Source organism: Eutrigla gurnardus, assembly GCF_963514095.1.
Source record: "Eutrigla gurnardus genome assembly, chromosome: 22".
Classification (NCBI taxonomy): Eukaryota; Metazoa; Chordata; class Actinopteri; order Perciformes; family Triglidae; genus Eutrigla; species Eutrigla gurnardus.
In genome coordinates this window covers 6,985,339-7,006,638 of record NC_139933.1, presented here as the reverse complement: position 1 = coordinate 7,006,638, position 21,300 = coordinate 6,985,339, and the positions used below count along the sequence as shown (strand labels likewise).

General features: G+C 46.3%; 1 protein-coding gene across 5 annotated transcripts in view; it reads right to left on the bottom strand.

Moving 5' to 3' along the window:
* Positions 1–21,300, bottom strand: part of LOC311008356 (zinc finger MIZ domain-containing protein 1-like) — a 100,801-nt gene that overhangs the window by 29,240 nt on the left and 50,261 nt on the right. For all 5 annotated transcript variants that reach the window (XM_084001982.1, XM_084001981.1, XM_084001983.1 and 2 more), the window contains exons 3-4: positions 7,026–7,145; positions 1,639–1,752 (exon numbers count right to left, since the gene is read on the bottom strand). In XM_084001982.1, the coding sequence (XP_083858108.1) occupies positions 1,639–1,752; positions 7,026–7,094 (183 nt within the window). In that variant the 5' untranslated portion in view covers positions 7,095–7,145. The remainder of the gene's footprint in view (positions 1–1,638; positions 1,753–7,025; positions 7,146–21,300) is intronic.

The following is a 21,300-nucleotide window of genomic DNA, read 5'->3' as shown; positions in this document are numbered from 1 at the left end:
CTCTCGGCTCCATTTTTATACTTTTTCCCAGATTATTTCCTCTTTTTGGGGTGTTAGCTACCTGACGTCACCGAATGCTAACACTGAGGCAGCAGTGGAACGCGAAGCATCCGCCCGCCGGGTGAAGTGTTCACCATTACAGCAGGTAATTTCACAATCACATCGGATTCTCTTTGCTCCCTCCCCGCGCGGCTCACGCTCAGGTCTATACAACCCATAAACTAAAAGGGGGGGAGAAAAAAAAAAGCCTCGAGATTTTCACGGCAGGAAACAAATTGAATTGGCGAAAAGGAGAGAAAGGCACCTGCTGCTGCACATTAAAGCGGCAACACAAACAATCGCTTGAAATCGGGAGGGATGTGTCAGAACGGTTTCACTGTGCCGCTTCGAGTACAAATCTCTCGGGTTCGTTCGCCTGCTGCAGCCGCCGCTCGCTCGACGGGGTAACAAATTGCACCCAACAGGAGCTATATGTATCTCTTATCTGCTGCTGGAGGCGGTATGGAAATCAGCATGTTAAAGCACAGAATGGCCCACGGTGACAGGTTAGTGACACATCCGAAAGTCCATGCATTGTTCTAACCGACTCGTCTGCACTGTCTCTTCGCCAAAAACGTCCAGAGGACAGACAGGTCATCTCTTTATTTGGTAACTCTCCTGTCTGCATTGAAACGGAATAATTCAGAAGAGGCCCCTCAAGGTTTGAACAGTTTGCTCCTTTGTGGTGGAAGGCAGCTGGAAGTCTGCTTGGATTCACAGCCGTTGCACTGGATTCCAATGGTCCATAGAAACTTCTGCCTCTCCATATATACGGATAACTTTACAGCAGTTTGTTGCAATTTAAGCAATTATTTAGTTGCACAAAACAAGTAACCACACGAGCAACTTATGTTGCATAAGCTGTGTATTTAGGAATGGTTTGGTTGATAAAACACCAAGCTGTTCTCCCTCTGGATGCTCAATATGTTTCAAATACTGTTTTGCCAAAAAAATAAACCAAAATGTGTCAGCTTCAATTTATCGGCGCAGCGGTTAGCCCCATCTCATATTTGGTAAAAATGTGGCTAGCAAACAGAAGCTGTGGGTGGACTGGATTTGGAATAGTTTCACAAGTTTTTATGGATGTTTTTCTTTCACCAAACTGCTCAGTCATTGGAATTATCTGCTTACATCAAACTACTGTGATGCATTTTGCCCCCAAATCAACCCTGTACATCTCAAAACAGTCAAGTCTATTTCTTCAAATGCCATGGGATGCTAATTATTCAATTAATCAAAGGCCCCTAGGCGTTTAAGGATGGGAATTAAGGGCTTTGTAACTGTATTTCCCTATAAGCACTGATTGCTTTGTGGTTTGAGGACGTTTTCCTCCTCTTGGTGTTCCAGTGTGCCGATTTCATGAGCCGCAGCAAAACTGTAAGTGAGTCACTGAAAGGTGACTGAATCGCAGTCGTTTTCGACGGGGTGAAACACTTTTTATTTTCACGTGACCTCTGTGAAGATCAGGCGGCTAAACATTAGTTCCCTCGTCACCCTGAGGGAGTTATGGAAAGAGCCGATGCAGCATTTGTTTTAGCCATTTTTTCATTGTCCTTGAACCTTTGAGTGTAAGACTGTAGGGGGGCGGGGCAGACTTACCGTTAGGCATCCCATCAGGCTTTGCTCGAAGGGCCGCTGGAAGGCTCGGGGGTCGCCACACCAGTCCAGCAACTCTGTCGCCGCTGTTTGGAAATTTGCTGGATTTTGTAAGTGCTGGAGGGGAAAGATGTTCAAGTTAAAGAACATTCAAATGTCACTCAGAAACAAACACTGTTGCCCATAAATTTGGATTATTTTGTTTTCAGACACAATCCTCTGTTTATTCCTTTTTAAATGCATCAGTAATCACTTTTGACCAAGTGCAATGATTACATTATGTGTCCCAATTACCCAGGTGAAAATGTAATCATGCATAACATTTGTTTGGCGCTATAAAAGCAAATGATTCCAACTTTATGGGCGACCCTGTACATCATAGTATATATAAAGTAACCTAGTATTGAATAATGTGAATCAGTTTAGTAGTAAATGATGAGAAGGCACTGGTTAATTATTGTTCCTGGCCTGCTTTTTGATAGATACACCAAAAAAGGATGTAGATCCAAATGAAACATGAGTATGATACGCTGAATTAGCCCCCCTGAACCCCGGATACTAGATGGAAAATGGACGGATGGATTGTGAGGGAGAAAACTGCTTGTCGCCAAAACAACGACCACGCCAATAACCCGATGAATAATTAAAAGCACTCAAGAGTGGCTGCAAGAAGACAGATTTTTTTTTACGACGGCATTTCCCCAAAAATTGATCTTATTATACTTTGGATTACTTGCGCCGTAGCTTTAAAGTATTAATGTGCAGGAGCTAAAGAGGTATGTCCCCATTAGAGTCATGCTCCCACTTCACTCTCCCCAGGTTCCTGTAGCACCGCCTCGCCACCGAGTGCAATAAATCTCCCCGTCTGGCTGCATGAATAGCCGAGGAAGCCCTTATTTCACCAGGCGGCCCTGAGCTGTGCTGTGACTTTATCTGACAGCGGGCTCCTTGACCTGCAGGTACCCCTTTATGGCATTCATTCCCCCAACCGGAGCCAGCAGCCCACTCGCTAACCCTGTTGTCTGTCTCGATATCGAGCAGCAGAAAGAAACTAGAAGAAAAATAGACCTCTTTCGGGGTTGCCACGTCGGGACTCGCTGTTGGTCATTTCTCCTCTAAAAGCTTTCAAACCTCGACATGATTCATGTTATACACAGAAGAGCAGACATGCCTCCGCAGTGCAAACCGGGAACGAATGGACACCAACTCCACGGCATCAAAGGTAAATAGAGAGGTTTGTCTGCCTTCTTCACAACGTCTGTGTGCTTTGATTTCACCGTCGATGAGAAGAGGAAGTGGTACCTCGCGGTGCTTTTTTCTCCTATGCTCTTTAGGGGGCAGCAGAGGTCAGGATTTGATAAGGCCACTTTCATATCAATTTACAAAGGCGCTTTTTGACAAGGGGGCCAGATAAAACCAGTCTTGTTTATTTAACGCTCTGTCCGAGACTCTGTTCCCCACACTCGCCCCGACACGTCTTTGTTCCGGGAGACGTGGCGAGGTTGCAGAGCACGTAAAGTCTCCTAGTGGGTAAAGTCTCCCGGAGAAACACACACACATCCACGGATGCTAAATTTAGATGAAGTCTCGGAGCTAGACAACACATGCAATCAGCGCACCAAGGATGAAAAAAGGGGAGGAGGGAAGATATGAGGGGGAGGATAAAAAAAAAGAAGAAAACACACACAACACCAACACTTGGGCTTGAAGTGATTACTGTTCTTTGCACTCAGAACAATTGGTCCCACCAGTGTGGCTGTCACATGGAGAGCTTGGCACTGCCATGCCACAGATGTTCCCCTCACTCCGGCCAAAACCCACCAATCAAACCTAAACAAGTAGCCAAGAGACCCCTCGCACCCCCCGATCCCCGTCCCCTGGGCGAGAATGATCCTCCAGCATTTATGCTCCAGTTAAAGCTGGGCTCAGTTCGAGGGAAACAAAGACGGACACAGGGCTCGCAGTGTCCGGCCACACAGCCGTCCTCTGTACTCACATCTGGAAACGACTTGATCTGCACATCTGCAGCCAAACTGAACGTGACAGTGCACGCGAACCGGCAGAGAGTTCCCTTTAATACATCACAGTTTTTCTGTTATATGCCGCTGTTGTTATTCAGCGACACCCCCCTAGAGCAGCGAAAACATATTAATGGAGACAATTAACCCTGGAAAGAACACAGTGGCAGACGAAAAACAGCTGCATAGCTGGTGCAGCAGCGGTGCAGAGGAGGGTTGTCTTCCAGTTTATCTTGAAATATTGACGCTTTCAATTTGAGGAAGTGCTCCCGCGGCGAAGGGAGAGTTCATAGTTTCCGCCGAACCCCCTGTACGAATCACCGAGTGGAGAGTCTGACAGCAAACTGGCTTTCCCCCCACAGTGAGAGAGGAGAGAGAAGGAAAAAAATGCTGTCTCTGAAATAGATACCAGCAGTATCACGGAACCCATCTTCCCCCAAAGTGTTCACAACGGTGCAATTCTGGGACGCGAGAGGAAAACAAACCGCCGCTGAGAAACTGTGTGTTTTGGTGGTGAAGTCAGATAACAGTTTTTATATATCTTTTTTTAAACACCCTCGTCTGTTTGGAGGTTAAACAAGCAAACGTATTTATTTTGCTGTAAAAAAAAAGTTATAAATATGCTCTTTTGAGGTCTTTGCTTCCAACTGCACATAAGGAAACACTATCAGTATTGTTTACCAATTTCCATCAAAGGATGCTGCGAATATTTCAATATTGATTAATTTAGCTTTTAAATCTCATGTCATTAACCTCCACTGTTTATACCAGGAAGTATTTACTTCTTATGTAAAAACAATACAGATTTACAGATTTCAAGCATCAAAACGAGTACGTTTCCATAGTTTATGAATAGTTCGGCGAAGTTATTGTTCGTGAATCACATTACGACGACTTCACAACAGGACGGTAATTTAAAAATTGCCACCGTGATGATTCCTGATTTAACTTTCAACCCCGTGATTCAATCAGGCTGACAGATTCCAATTTCCTCTACTTTATCATCACGCTCAGCAGTAATTTATCATTTGAGCAACAAAATCAATTTGTTCCCCTGTCCGCCGCGCTGGCTGGGAGTATTCAGACAGACATGTCACATCTCCCACAGAAAACAACAACACAATGGCGGAGGCTTCATTTATATTCCTACTCATCGTCCGAATTGCCTTCGAGGTGCCAAATTTTCGGCATGTGCACACTTTCAATTAAAGCAAACAGCTGGATTGGTTTACAATATTTCCTTAATTATTTTAATGGCTTGGATATTGGACAATGGGGAGCAGGGGGAGAAGATAGTGAGTTAATTGTTCTGATCTCCCCTGATGATCATCTTTGTGTGCGGGGAGGAGAATAGACGGCCGGCTGAATGGGCTCACTCCTAGTCTAATTGGCAGGACATAAATGGTATTTATTATGCAGGCTTTCCAAACCCTGATTGTCTGCGGCACAAAGCTGCCTCTATTAGCAGGGTGCTGGCTCTTACTGGTTGGTTTGAAATGACCCGGCGCTTAACCATTTATTAGATGGACTGGAGGCCTCCTTGTATGCCATGGATCTCTCTAATTGGCATGTTTACCCATGTGCCGCTAACATTGAGACGTGTTTGTTTAAATCTTTTTGCCTCGCGGGGTTTAATACATTTAACCCCCGCAACATTCTGAATTGTTTACACTTTTTTTTGTGTTGGAAAAGATGTCGTTCTGTCAACTTCCTTAAACAGAATAATTCATAAGCTATTAGCAAGACTCGTGGAATCTAATTCCACCTCCCGTACAACCAAAGAAGGAGGGGATATTGAATATTTAATATCCTGCAGGAGAGAAGGTAACCAGCGTGGAGACAGGGAGGTTTACCTCGCTCTACCTTATTACTTAAGGACATCAAAGCTTGGCTCTGCACACAGGGGCTTCCCTCTGTTTGCTCCCTGAACACTCGCCCCATCTTGCTATCTGCCTCACCTTGTCTCGCGCTCGGTAATCGTCGGGAACTCCCTGCCGAGGGTAAAACAATTTGCCACGTCCACACTTCTGTCTTAAGTACAAAGCCCTATTCTATTGTCCCAAAGGCCTTCTGGTGTACACTTCTCCGGGAAGGTTGGACCTCAGCGCGGAGCCCAAGAAACAAAACGGGAGCGTCAGTTCAAGAAAAGAGATCAAAGGGAGAGGGAGCCCTGTAGCCCGGGGTTACGCAAGTTTGTCTGTTTCATTCTGCCGGAGATTCGTCCCGCAGTAAATGGTCGGGGAGAGGAGAACAAAAGGACTTGCGAGTCGGTGGCGGTGCTGGAGGGAGGAATAAGGGTGATGATGGGGAGGGGGGAGGGACGAAGGGAGGGGAGTCTCCGGTCTTTGACCCCAGTCAGTAACCTGAGTCACACAGTCCTGATAGCAAGACCCCACGGATGAGTCACTTCAGTACACGTGTGTTCGCTTCCTACTCGCCTTCCAGCCAATCAGATCCAAAGAAATCCCACAAATATGGAAATGAAACATCTGTTCTAAGTTGGTGACAACGCCATATTTCTGAAGTGTCTGTAACTAATAAAAACCTGTCTTTTGCTGCCGCACCGCTCACCTGGAAGCTACGCTGACAAAAAAAAAAAGAAGCTCCATCTCCACCAAACATCCACCCGTGGGCTCTACACCCTCCTCGAGGGGAAGTTATTACCGTCGCTCCCCGTCGAGCTGAGCTTCCTCACGGAGAACGGCGAGGTCAGAGCCCAGATGCCAAAAATCAACGCCGAACATAATCTGTGTTTACATAACAAGACGTCCTGACAGAAATGAAGTAGAAGCAACAAAACCGGAGGAGAAATATCAAAGTGAAGGTACTTTCAGATTTGTTCGTCTGAGAGCAGTTTGATATCGCGCACATTCCTGCAGACTATTTAATTATACTTCCACCAATATGTCATACTGTATTATTGAAAACCCTGTATATCTACGTTTGAGGATTTTCCTGCTCCCCCTTCAGAACATCCTCTTGCTCAAACTCTTTAAAATGTAAATCATTACCGAGATAAAAACAGCCGTTTTTCAGAAAAATCCTGAAAAGTCGACATTTTTATCCGACAGTTTGTCTCATGTTCTAATATAAAATCTGAACACACTAACAACCACAGCCATCAGACTAATGTAATGGTGGAACATTTCCCCCCTCTGAAATATGCAAATGTAGGGAATAAAAGTAGTTTCCTCAGAGTGGAAATGCTAAAATAAAGTACCACCACCCTCAAGATTTCACTGAACAGTATTCATGGATATGTACCTTGTCACTTCCCACCTGTATCGCCCGTAATAGGTGGCATAAATTAGCCTCACGGTGCTCATGCGTCCCCGGGCATAACATAAATCAGACGGCTGACACGACATTCACCTGTTTGATACACAGCAGACGGTCATTGGTCTGCTGTATGTGTCTGTCCATCGACGGAATGGAGTTCATGTTGATTGTCCCTCTTCGACCTCTACCTGCCAGCCATTAAACCGGAGCGCTCTGCAAAAGAAACACAGACACGTGTTAAAGCTCGCCTCTTCTCAGGGAAGCTGCCAATCCCATCACCACCAGGATATTGCAGTTTAGTGTGTGTGTGTGTGTGTGTGTGCCGCTGTGAACTGAGCAGGGAGCTATTGATTTGGCAGGTGACAAGCACCTCAGAGAGCCCAAAGGATGACATCCCTCTCAGCTCCTGTGACACCCTTAACAAGCGCTGGCAGTTGCCTCCCCGCTGAACGCCGAGTGGCTCAGAGAGGATGTCTGACCATGTTTAAAAGCACCTCGGGGTGGAGGGACGCGCACATTTCCCCCCTCGAAAGCCCGGCCCCAGAAAAGCTGCATGAAACCCCTTCCATCCCAACCTGCGAGAACATCAACTTGGCATGTGGTTCCCTGTTTACATTACGTAGCCATTATGTAATCTTTGGTTAACAATTATCTGTACCCTGGGCCCAGACATGCTCTACATTTCATCCCCCCCCCCCTCCCTCCCACTGCTCTCCAGCTACATAAGAGTTCCTCTAACAAAACCCCTTACAGCGCACTATTGATTTTGGAGCAGCAGCTTATGGAAAACCTCTTTCTTTCTCAATTCCCCCCCCATACAAATCATTTTTCAACAGACGGCAAACAATGGGTTCCGTGATCTGACACACTACATAACATTATCACAAGTTAAAAAAAGTATCGCAGGCCACATTAAAGGTTATCAATTTCACCCGCCGGGGCTCCGATTTAATGTTGCATTCAACATCAAATAAATATCACGCTCAAGGTGTCGGCTATAACTCACAAGTGGAGAGGTGTAGTGAGTTAACCGAGCACATATACGTGTGGATCCTCCATCTTTACCTCCATCTTCTCCCCCCCCTCCTCCTCCCTTCACTCCAGCCCCTCTCCATCTTTCCTTCCTGCTACTGCAGGGACATCTCTTCCTGCGGCGAATCATCTCTCACTCAAACACTCGCCCCCCATCACTCAGACACCCTCCTCCCCCCCCCCCACCCATGCCATCTTTCTCCATTACCATCACACACTGAGAAATTTCACTGCACAAAGTACCTGTGAGATGAGAGAGAGAGAGAGAGAGAGAGGGAGAGAGGCAGCATGCTGCACAATACTGATAATGCTCACTTAGGGGTCTCTAGCTGGATTTAGCGGTAGGGCCAGTAATCTACTCCACTAGACAGCTAAAGAGCTTTTATGCTACCTATTGGACCTGCTCATGCCTGTACTTGAGAGGAGAGGAGGGCACACTAGTGCATTCCTCTCCATAAATTAGAAAGCTCGTGGAAAAAAAAAAAGGGAGACATCCAAGGAGGTTTTCCGTTACGACTCGACTTGCAAAGATAGAAAGTCTTTGTTTTGTCGACGTTTCTGAAAGTCTCACGCAGGCAGGACATGATGAAGGTCCGGGCTCACTCGGAGGAAACCTTCGTGACTTGGCAGGAATTTCGAGGCATTCGGGACTCAACAAACCTGATTCAATATATTCTTTATCCATGTAAGACATTGCCTGATTTCTGTAAAGTAAATCATCACTACAACACTATTGGAAACGGACATCCTGAATGTCACGCGAGAGAAGAAGCATCACCCTAGGCTGATGCATGTTCACGCACCGACTCCCCCTCCACACCACTGTAGGGTTTGCTGCTAGAACACGGTCCCCCTCCTCTCCGTGCCAGCCGATAAGTGGCCCTGGACCATCGTGCCCCTCAGCCACCAGCAGATGTCTCCCTGGCCCTTCAAAGGCCTTCCTAGTGGCACAAAGAAGGCGGAGCGGTGTTGCTTTAAGCCTTTACAAGCTCTACAAATCCTCAGCTGCTGCTTCCTAACAGGGCCCACTCAGCCCGGCACTGCCTGTCTGACCTTGTGGTTATTGATGAGCAAGTCGACCTGCTCTCTCCGTCTCTCTACCCTCCTGCCCTTCCCTTCCCTTCACTCTCTCTGCCTCGTTTTCTCTCCATGTCATCCCTCTTAGCGCCAACACTGAGTTAAAGAAAGAGGCTGGGCTGCCATTCACCACCACTGCTTCCCCCCCCTGTTAAACACACATTGTAATGATACTTCTGACCTCCCCGCACAGTGAAAAGCCCGGGTCCACATATTTACATCCATCGTCTCCCTGAGAGCGTTTTTTAAAAAACGTATGAGATGAAAGCGTCGGGGAGTCATTTAATTTGCAGATATTCACTCGTTCTAATTAAACACTATTCCTTTGTTATATCTTTAATGACTAACAAGAGCCAAATTAAAGAATAAACCCATGATGCTGAGATAATGACAACAAATGCAATTGTGAGGCTTCACCCAATTTGGAGCCCCCCCTCTCCCTATTTCACAATGATATCATAAATTTTTTTTCTCTGCGCCATTACCTTATGTGAACGTATTTGCTGTGATTCAGCTAGTTACCCCAGAAATCCTCGCCGCGTGCCTTCGAGTGTGTGTGAGGGGGGGAAACCGGTGCAGATGCATGCGTTACTCGAGCTTGATCCACTAAATTGCGTGGCGGGCGTTACACAACAAGTTCAGAGCTGCAGATTCCTGCACAACAAAAGACACATGGGGGGGGGGAGTGGGAGAGGAGAGGGAGACCTGCTTTCCTTCCCTATTCAAGGGGGAGCTAAAATATATGTATTGAGTGGGAGCTGTAATAAAACGAAACGGGTGAGGAGATGCAGGCTGGGAACAAATATGAAAGGCAGTGGAGGATGGCGGCAAGGTGATGGAGCACCACCGGAGGATTGGATGAAATTATCTCTTTATAATCAGGGGGCTTCTGCATGGCTGCCTCCTCCATTGCCCAGTGACAGATGAGGCCTACCTTTTCAAATGGGCTTTTCACTGTGCTATCAGCCCACCTCTAGGGTAAAACAATGTTTTTCTCCCCCCCCCCCCCTCACTCCCTGTACCACCACTTTAAAAAGCTTTGTTTCCACGCAGGCACCCCGCGGAGGACAGGATTGTCTCCCGTCAGGCTCCGTCCGCGTTCGTCACATTACGTGATCGCGTTACATAAGTGTACCTTGAAAAAAAGGAGGGCTGAGGATTTAATTTGACGACAAAACGCGAACCCACGGCGGGGACCGGGAGACCGGTGACGCTAAATAATGTTGAACGAAGACACTAAAGCAGAACATTATCTCCGGTAAGTAAGAGGGATTGCTTTTTTTTTTTGAACTGTCACAGTCTAAACATTATTTCAGACGCTCTCAAAAAAACACCAAAACCCCTGCATCTTCAAACAGAGTTCCTAGCCTGTTAACGTAACGCAGACGCGTCGCGCGCCTCTGCTCTGCAGGATGAAAACAGTCTGAGGAGGAGAAGTGTAGACAATGATTAGCTTTATCCCGCCATCACAGCAGAACAAATGGATCATGAACCCTCGCCGCTTTACACAGTCTCTCAGCTGAGCTGTCAAGGCGCGGGGAAGTGGTAAACAGATTTAATTTATTCATATAAATGGCTTGTAAACCAAAACTGTTAAGCTACCGTGCTGGGCACAGTGCTGCTAAAGGGATGTTTCCGGTTTACGACAATGTGGGTCTTATTTTGGTAGTTTTGGCCGTTCGAAAATAAGTAAGTAACTGTTAAGAATAGTCCAAATGATAGAGGTTGTAGACAATCCAAGACATTAAAAAATACTTTAAAATGTTCCTAGAATGTGGGTAACATCACATGAGTGCATTCCCAGATCTCAGTAGTGGTAAATACTATTATTACTGATAGGAATTAAGGCAAAAACAATGAAAATATGATATTTAAATATCCCGTCAAGACATTAAACATACTTATGGTGGCTTTTAGATATAAGAAGAGTTCACTCACTGAATGCGACGTCGCATATTGAACCAGGATTGGTTTCCAAACTAGTTGTGATGTCACAAAATCATCTTCTATTCTATTGTTAAACCCAACGTATGCTTTAAGAAAGAGTTTAAAAAACAGAAAAAAAAAAGAAATTCCCACATCAGCACCAACATTTCACACACAGGCAGAGGGTCGGAGGTAGCAGGACTACAAAGACAGCAAGGCACGCCGGCCAACATCCCGACCACACACACACACACACACACACACACACACACACACAGATCTTCTCACCTTCCCTTGAGTGTTGGACCGGCATCATGATACCATAACAACACCCTCAGTCACTCCTAATGTGCTTTACAACAACACTACAGGCAAGGTGTTACAACTCCACAGAGCTGTGTGAAACACCCCCAACCAACACACACACACCCCCACACACACACACACCTCACTAATCGAAAGCTCAAAGTACTGCTGACACTATTAAAACAGAACAAGGTGGCCTAAGCAGAGAAATCAGCATCACTCCGGCACCTCATGGGGACACATTGAGATGTGCTGCTCAAGGTGATTGCGTCCCCGCGTGTCATCCATTGTAGGTGAATTAGGCAATAAAGGGCTAATCTGCACCATCATTGACTAGGGCTCGGCTGTTTACAGCACTTGCTTAAGGGCGATAAAGATGAGGGAGGAGGAGGAGGAGGAGGAGGAAGCATCTCTTCGCCCTCATGATTTTAATGAGCTTTGATTCCCAGATATGTCTTGTTTTCTTCCGACTGTCGGCCGAGGCCGAGGTGAAAGCTCCCCCTTTAATTATCTCAACATTGGGACGGCGTTTTTTTTTTTTTTTTTCTTGCTCCGAGGGGAGGGGGTGTTTAGTTTGGAGAGGGCAGCTCTGGGACTCCAGGTGTCCGCCTGGTTCTCCGCCTGGTAAGTGGCCAGGCAGGCAAGCAAGGACAAAGCTGGGTTTGTTCGACGGAGGGAAAAGCAGCGAGGATGGAAATGTGTACGGAATCGGCGCCGCTTCCATTGTTGCTTTACAGAATGTGCCATAATCCTCGGCAGGCTCCATCCAGAGCTGGCACGGAGGATAATATGAGCTGCCTCCTGCCTGTCCCACCTCCCTGCTCTACCTCCCTCCTCCCCTCAGCCCTTCTCCATCACCTCCTCCTCCCTTCCCCCATTTCTCTGCTGCACACACATATGGACACACAGCCACTCGAGTGTGCACACACACACACACACACACACACACACATACACACCTCCCCACATGGCTCCTTAACAGGCTTGGGAATGGATTTCTTTTATTTAATGTGGTTTGGTCTGCAGCTCCAGCAGTAACCGTGAGCAAGGGTGGGCTCGCAGTTGTGCCACTCACTCACACTCACACACACACACACACACACACACTCAATCCAAAGAGCCCTGCTGCGTTTGTCGCTGTTCACTGATCTCTCCCTCTTCCCCTCTGTCTTTCTCCATCTCCCATTCTCCCTCTAACTCACTCCACTCCCCCCCTCCACTCTCCCTCTCTCTCTCTCTCCCTCCCTCTCATGCAGACCCACATTCACTCCCCATCTTTCCTGCCCTCTCACTTTTTTTCTTTTTTCATGACAGCTCACATAAGCAAGCCTACTGGATTCCTGCGGGAGCCCCACGTTCAGTACACAGAGATTGTTCAGCCATCAGGCACATCTGCAGCGTGATTAGAAAAGCAAAGGGAGCATGGTGGTGGGGGGTGGTTTGAAGCCCCCACCATCGCTGCTGCTACCCCCCCCCCCCCCCCCACCCCCCCCAGCAGCAGCAGAGGGCTGGGGATCATAGAGGGGCCTAAGCAATATCTCCTCTCTAACCAAGTGTAACGTTTCACCAAGTCTCAGAGGGCGATCGCCGCCCGCGCTAAAAAAAAAAAGAGAGAAAAAGGGGACAAAAGGCGGATGGGGGGCCAGTCTCTCTACACCACCAAGCCCCCACCCCACCCACCAACTTCCCTGGCTACCAGGGCAAGAAAAGGGTGAAAAGATGGTGCAAACATGAGGAGCATCGTAGTGCCTTCTCCCTCTCCCGTTTGCCCTCTTGCACCTCCTCCAAACAGTTACTCTTTTAATTTCCTTTCACCCTTACACTAATAGGAGGGGAGGAGACAGGGGGGCTGTGGGGGGGGTGATCAATTCCCCAGGGGCGCTGGAGGCAGCACAGATGAGCCACATGACTGCGTGTCGCCTCTTAAGAGCCCCACTGACAAAAAAAACACACAGAGCAGTGTGGAGCTAACAGCTAACCAGCTAGCATCGTGCTCTCTAGTGCTCCACGCTCGCTGCCAAACTCCCTTTCTGCTCTGCAATCCTCTGGTATTTTGGAGACATGTGATGGTGATGGTGATGATGAAACCAGCCAAAAGCCAAAAGTTTAAACTCACACTGATTGTTTTGCGATATAAAAGGTGAATTTGCACTCGATATCTCACAATTAAAAAGGGAGGAGGAAAGAGTCAAAAGGGCACTTTATTTCCATTTCCGTGTAGGTGCTGACTCTGCTTTAGACGACTAGTGAGTGAGTGTTTTTTCTCCCCCCTTCCTTTCTCTGCTCTCTCCTTTTTTTCCTCTTCTTGCCAGTCTCCTGGTTTATTATGCATTCAGCTCATGTGTCCCTCCTGTGAGTGGCTGTTCATTTTCCACATACCACACGCTTAATCCGGCCGGCTAAAACTTTGAAATAGCGGGAGCCGCAGACGCAGCCGCTACCCAGGAGGAGCCATTATGAGGTCTGGGAGGGAGAGAGACTGATAACGCTGGGGGGGAGGAGGAGTGACATGCGAGCTTGCAAGATACATGGGAAGGAATTCAAAGAAGGCTGAGGGCAGAACACGACGGCGTGCGAGCGTTCGACGCGTTGGCCGCGCCGCATGTGCGTTGCGGTGTGCGTTGCGGTGTGCGGGGCGGCGGTGATAAGTCAGGGGCGGTTTGTGTGTGTTTGCCGGCTTGTGTGTGTTTGATGGGGTTTATTGGTGTGGGCAGGGGGGATGGAGGAAACCTCCTTGTCTCCATTGTGCCGGTGACCTTTGGCCTTTTGTGACTTTGAGTGAATGGGAGGAGAGAGAGAGAGGGAGAGGGAGGGAGATTTTAAATAGTGCATGAGCTCAACCCGCCCGGACACTGAAGGACAGCCGCAACATGAGCTTTCTCCGATTCACCCAAGATGCCTGTGAAGACACGCCATTAAACTGCCAGCACTCATAATGACCCCGCTAACATCTCCATTTTAAAATTTCATAAGCAGTATCATCACTTACTGCCATTATATATAAATAGATAGATATAGATATGTATCATCGCTTACTGCCATTATATATATAGATATACATACATTAATCCATCCATTATGGTTTTGATCAATCGATTCATTGTAATCTCTCTTAAATAATTACATTAAAGCGTATAACTGTGGTTCAGCAAAAGTAACAACTCACTTTAAATGAATGCTCCGTTATAAAAAGTCATTTTTTTATTTAGTTATTATCATTAATCACACAAACACACCACCTGAGCAAGGATACAGATCCTCTCACTGGCATGGCTCAGAAAGATCTTTATATATATATATTTATTAGCAGATTGTTTGATAACCTTGCTGAGCGGACTGATCCCGTGTTAACAGCTTGCTGGTATCTGCAGCCATCGGCCCCTCCAGGGAGAAGCCTCTCATTCCACAAATGTGCTCAATTAAAAAGAGCAGAGTGCTTAGAGAGGGGCAGCGAGGGGCCATTCCCTGTGCCTGTTTGATCTGGATTCCCTAATTGGTCAATGACAACACATTACCAGACAGGCGGACGCTTGATCCGCGGAGAGAGAGGAGGCTTTTGACTGCAGTGGTTTGGCCTCTCCTCCCCTCCCCTTCCATCCCATCCACCATCGTCCTACATGACCCGTCTTTGTCCGAGTGTATGTTTAGCGCAGGTTGCCGACACACACACACACGAGCATGTGATGCACTCCATGCACCAGACCTCCCCTCATCTGATCAGATCCACAACTCGCCACTTGTTTCGCTCTAATTTGCCAGCGATTGTGGTTCTGCACACGCATTGATTGCCATAAATGAATCTGTAAGCTTCTCATCTCACGTGTGGCTTTGAAGAATGTCAACGCGTCTAGGGAGGAAAAAAAGGAGATCCTCCAGAGGAGGAGACTTAGCAGATTCCTCCATCAAACACTTTTTTTTATTTTAATGCAGAATTATTTCATTCAAAGTATATTATTTCACCCGTCCTGCTGTGTGGTGATATACTACACTAAAAAGGCAAGCCAAAGTGTGGTGCGGATCACATGTTTGTAGAACAGTATGTCTCATTTTATATAATCTTACAGCGGGGCTAAAAATAACATCAAATGAATATTGAATGCCAGGACAGTGGAGGCGTTATGCAATTGAAGACTCGCGCTGTCAAACGGAGCGACAGCAGCTCCTGTCCTTTCGCACAAATATACACACAAAACATCACATAATCTCTTTCACGCGCCGGAGGAGAGAAACGGCTCGCACAAACACTCTAAAATGTGAGGAGTTGTTTATTTAGACCATTATGTATCATCAAAGGGTGCTTATTTGAACAGTGATATTATTTCTCTTCTTAAATAAAGCGATGGAATATTAGTATATAAACACACATATATATATAGAGAGAGAGAGAAGAAAAAGCTGAATTCCTCACATTTAAGAAGTTTTTGTTCGACAAAATATCTTTAATGAGCGATAAATCAATTTGCAGTCGACCGACTGATGCGCACCTTAATAATGAAGCGAAGACTTTTGGCTCCTCTGAATCGATATCGTGTATAATATTCCTATCTCGTATGTTCATGCGTGTTGTTTAGCTACAACCCATCTCCCCGCTGTTGGCGAAGAACAGAGCTCCGCATCATCCATCAGGGAAGTTGAGGTAGCTTGACAGGTGAACATAAACAATGCTGCCTGCGGTAGCATTTCCAGGAGTGCACGGGACACACACACACACACACACACACACACACACACACTGCTCAAGACAAACACGTAAACAGAGAGAGAGAGGGGTGTGTGTGAGGCAGTGAGACACTGAGGGAGAGAAAGGGAGAAAACACTGAGATCAGAGAGGAGGAGGAGGAGGAAATCAATGCTGCGAGAAGCGGGAAAAAGCTGAGAAATTCCGTATCCTTCTGTTTCAGCGCCCCGAAAAACTGCTGAACCATCAGCAATTACAGGCCGACTGGGTCATGAATCTCTCTCCACAGTGGTCTGCTCCTTCTCTCTCTGCTCGGTGATACTGCAGAGGCCATCACCTGGCCAGCAACACACACACAAATAAAACACACAAACAACAACGTGAAACTGCCGCTGCCGCAACGATTATTAATCCTCTGTGCAAATCAATTTGACACTTTGCATCTCCCTTTTCCATGACTGCAAAGTTTTACGCCGTCAGGGGCGAGCCGATATGCAAAGCGGGTTGTTTTTACAGGCGCACAGGTGAGAGCGATTCCACGAAGCAGCAGACCCGAAAACAGGTTGTCACGGCGATACAGTAACGAGCAGCCGCGGGACGAAAAAAGGCGAAGGGAGAGCGCGCCGGCACATACGTTCACAGGCCAAACGCGAGCGGAAAGTGCTGAGCATATAATTAGCTAATCCAGTAGAAAGCATAGATAGGCAGTCGTTTAATTTAAATGATTAATTAAGGGCAATAAAAAGAAAAAAAACCTTCTTTCAAAACTGCTGTCTGTAATTACAAGTGACTCCCTCCTCTCTGTGGCGGAGGATTCAGCATGTGTGTGTGTGTACGTTTTGCATGTGAATGTGTTTGTGTGTGTGTGTGTGTGTGTGTGTGTGCACGTGATTGGTGTATCTCGGTGAGAGGGAGGGAGGGAGAGAAGTCAGTTTCTGGGGCTCATTCAGCGTTAGGATCCTCGACTAATGAGATTAGTCAATAATGGATTGAAAGCAAGCAGGCTCCCCTCCCCGACACAATGACCAGACAGGCTGCCCTGTCAGCGACACATCCTCTATTGGTCGATACACACACACACACACACACACACACACACACACTCGCCCCTCAGAAAACACATCTTAAAAAAAACAGGGGCCACCTTTTTAACATACAAATTGTGTTATAATATCGAGCGGCGCCTGTTCGAGGCGGTGCTATGTGCCTCGCAGGCCGCAGACAATTCCCCGGGATTTAAATTCAAATTGGGAGTGTATCTATTCTTGATCTACAGAACATGATGGATGTTGTAGACGTTGTGCCGGGCTGTTTGAAAGCCCCCGGATCTCTCTCCAAATGAATGCTTCTTGGAGAAAACACCAAGAGAAAGATTCTCCATCGCGGAGTGTCGGGAAGGACAAACAGGTCTCGAGAGTTGAGTCCTCTTCCCGGATAAACAAAAGACATGAAACGGGCTTTAAGGCCGGCTAACAACACAAACAGAGCTCTTTTAAAAAAAAAACGCGTGAACAACCTGTTCACGAGGCTGAGATAAACCTCGCGCAAACAAGAAACGGCGGGCTGCCGCTGGCGTGCGGGACCCTTAACGCGTTTACAATAGTGAGGCGTGCATAAAGAGGAGCGCCGTGCAAACATCTCGACTGCTCGCTTGTATTCATGTTGATGACCAGACATCTGCTGGTGCAACTATTCAAACTCGCTCTGAATGAAACCTAGAGCTCTCCAAGTGTGGCGCTATTTCAATGCCCTGGGTTTCGTCTGTCAGGCACACACACACAGCGGATACACTTGATTGAGTGTGATAATAATAAGTATTTTTAGTCAACATAATCTATTCTTGTGTGCCAGGTCTCAAATTACAGCGATTTCAAATTCTTTTGATACCTCTGTTATGGAAAGCACAATAACCAATTTCATAACGTGATTTGATTGATATAAATGTGTATAAACGCAGGAAATAGTATTAAGTGTTAACCAAATCCACTATCTTGTCTTTAAGTGTCCACGTCTGATCTTATTTAACCCACTAACATACACATTGGCCTGTATGGCACCGAGGTGTGTTGGTGCTCCTGTCAGGCAGCCTCCCTGACTGGGGGTCAGCATCGCGCGGCCAAAGGTCAACCCCCTGGTAATTTGTTTTACCGCTGCCCCATCACCGTCCAAACACAAGGCTTCGTATCAGGTAAACCAATTATTATCCAACATGAATCGGAGGGCAGCGGGGTCCCACATGACCACTTCCTCTATTATTAGCAATGTGTCTCTTTCTCTCCGCGGAAAAAAACCCCCATGCCCCTGATTCCCAGCGTGTCCTCGCCGCTGCTTATCAGCCGCCAAGCGACTCATTTACCTGCGATGTGCAAATTCTGTGCCGGATTTAAAAAAGGTAATTTAACCTACATTCAGACAAGAAAATAAATTAAGCGCCGCCGTTTTCTCCCTTTTATTTTGCCTTCCTCTTCCTGTCTCAGAAGCATAAACAGCAGTCGGAGCGGAGAGCTTTCCCCCTGCTTAGTATTCAGCAGTAATTCTCCCGGGTGGACACCATGCTGTGAAGACAATCTGCATTTTGATTGGTGCACACGGGAAGTTTCCTCATGGCTCTTTAAAAGCAAAAGCAAAAAAAAAAAACAACAACACAGAACGGCCATTTAGAAATGGATTTCTAAGAATATTTAGCCGACTGCGCCGCAGAATATTAAAGAACTTGGCAAGATTTATCTTGTTTCATTAACCCGAGCCGGCGCTGACATGGGGATATGATGAGAAACTGATCGTTTGCCGCGCTCGCGACTGTGTTGGCCAACATGGAAATGCCAGCGATATATAACCCTCTCAGAGAGCCATTTGTACAATCTCACCATTAGGAGCCACTTTGTTCCTGTAGCCCCTCTGGCCTCAAACCAGGCTTCAGCCTCCGATGGCTGTAACCATGGCAACTGCCTTCATTCAACACTTGCAAATAATGAAGACAATGTGTTTTCCATTTAGATGAGCTTTTTTTTTTTAGTGCAAGAAGATATGGAGAGTCCACCCTGACTGTTTCATTAAGGGGGCTTAATAACATGATTCCTATTCCTGGATGCGCCGTACGGAGCTGAATCACGGATTAAATTGGTCTGGTGGGACGCGAGTCAATACCAGTGTTCAAGATTCAATATTATGTTCAACAACTAAACTTGAAAAGTTGTTTTTCCTTCCTGGCCTCAGTGGACTCGAGTAGGGAGAAACATCAACAACAGAAAAAAAAAAAAAAAAATGGAGGAGCGCCTCGGGCAAATGATTTAGTATCTTGAATCCCAGCAAACAAAACAAAAAGTACAAGGAAAAGGCAAATGAAAAGGAGTGTGGGCTCTTAAAGGCATTCAACAGTGTGTTGATTATATTTGAGCTCTTTTAGCTGCCTTTCCCCTCCTCTTATCATCCCTATCAGTAATTAGAACATACAAGTTAATTGCAGATATCTATAGAGTAGTTATGCAGACTTGTGCATCGATGCTGATATTTCATATGTGTCCACTATTGCGTTTAGTTACAAATACAGTGGTTTACTTTGCAATGGGTTTCATCATTTGACCGCTGTTTGTTTGTGTATTTTTTTTTTTTTTTTTTGGCCACTTGCCCACAATGGCCAGCCAGTGAAAATAACACCAGAGTTGTAATGAAAAGAGATTTATTCTTCAATTATTCATTTGTATCATTAATATCTACAGCAAAAAAGAGAAGAAGAAGCTAGAAATCCTAACAGGGAGTAAAGTGCATGGGTGTGAACATGTGTAAACAGTAATATGCTCACACATAGTGGAAAGAATGGAAAGAACTCGAGGGGCAGGAGTCTCCTTTCCACTGTTTATAGGGAAAACTCCCTGGAAGCCCCGGCAGCTCTCCAGGCCGAAATTAATTCAAGAGTTTTACAAATCACCAGGCAGGAAACACGGTGTTCTCCACTTCCACTTCTTCTCTTCTGCAGCCCCGGTAAACATTCTTTTGATTCGCTGCGTTGTTTGCTCACAAGGATAAGACACACACACACACACACACACACACACACACACACACACACAGATAGTTACTCTAATTCCTTGATGACGAGAGTTTATCTTGCCGAGTGGAGTGCAGCTTGTTGCCTCGTGCGACGTCTGTGTTAACACAAAACCCTTTAAGACTATTGACTGGAGGAGCCGCCGTCAATAGAATTCCTATGATTTCTATCCTCGCCGCTGCTGAGCTTTGTGAACCTCCAGTCTGAGGACTCTGTTCTGCCGCTTCCCTGACAACAGAGCGGTAACCTTTATATATATATGAAGAAGAAAAAAAAGGAAATATTAAAAAACAAGGGCACCACAATACCACGTCAGAGTAGGTTTGTTGCTACAACAAACAATGCGGTGAGCTCCGGCGCTCGTGTGCGCGAGGGGCCACAGTGCACCGTGATTGATATATACAAGAGATAAAACGCTGTTTGACTCCTGAATCCGCCTCCAATCACAAGCTCTCCGTGACGCACTCGCCGCACGCTATCTCCGCCACACACGGCCCTGCGCTGCTGATAAGCGCAGTCATATCTATCCCTTCTGGAAGAGTTTCTTCTGGAATAAATAAACTACTTCTAAAAAAAACGATGTTTACAGGATTTTAGTGGCGGAAACTGACAGCCAAACAGATTCTGGCAACACTTTCTAGAATATTTATCAATTAATCCAAATAGATTTGGACATTTAAAATAATTCTCCGTATCAAGCCTAGTCCCTCAGATGCTGCAAAATCTAGAAAATCCACTTCAACGTGTAGCCACTTATTACCTGCTGATTGTAAAGCAGCGTGAGGATCTTTTTTTTTTTTATGGAAAGCTTGTATGATTGGTACACTTCAGCTTTATACGCCACATGTATTTTTAATGAGACAAGCCTTCCTGATAGAGAGGCAGACCGCTGGCATGACTGACGATGCATTACATCCCTGCTTGGTGTTTTAAATATCTTCTATCCGGCTCCTTTTTATCTTTTGAAGTGATCACAAATAATGATAGCGAATTAGCTCCGAGCCGTTTTTTTGTGCTCCCGAGGCGTTTGAGAAAAATACTCTTATGAAATCATCCGTCCTCGTGGCGGACAGCGGATTGTTCTACACGTTTAAGCACAGCCTAGCTGCCTGTAGAGACGGAAGTCATTAAGTAAATGTAGTGGCACATCTTTATGTGGGGGATATCCAGCAGAGGCATCGCTAACTCTTCTTTCTCTTCAATGTCACACACAGGAAAAGCACTGTCAAGGCACTTCCCAGTGTGGACACCGTGCGGCAAAAGGTTACCGAAAAAAAAAACACAACAAAATTGAAGACTGC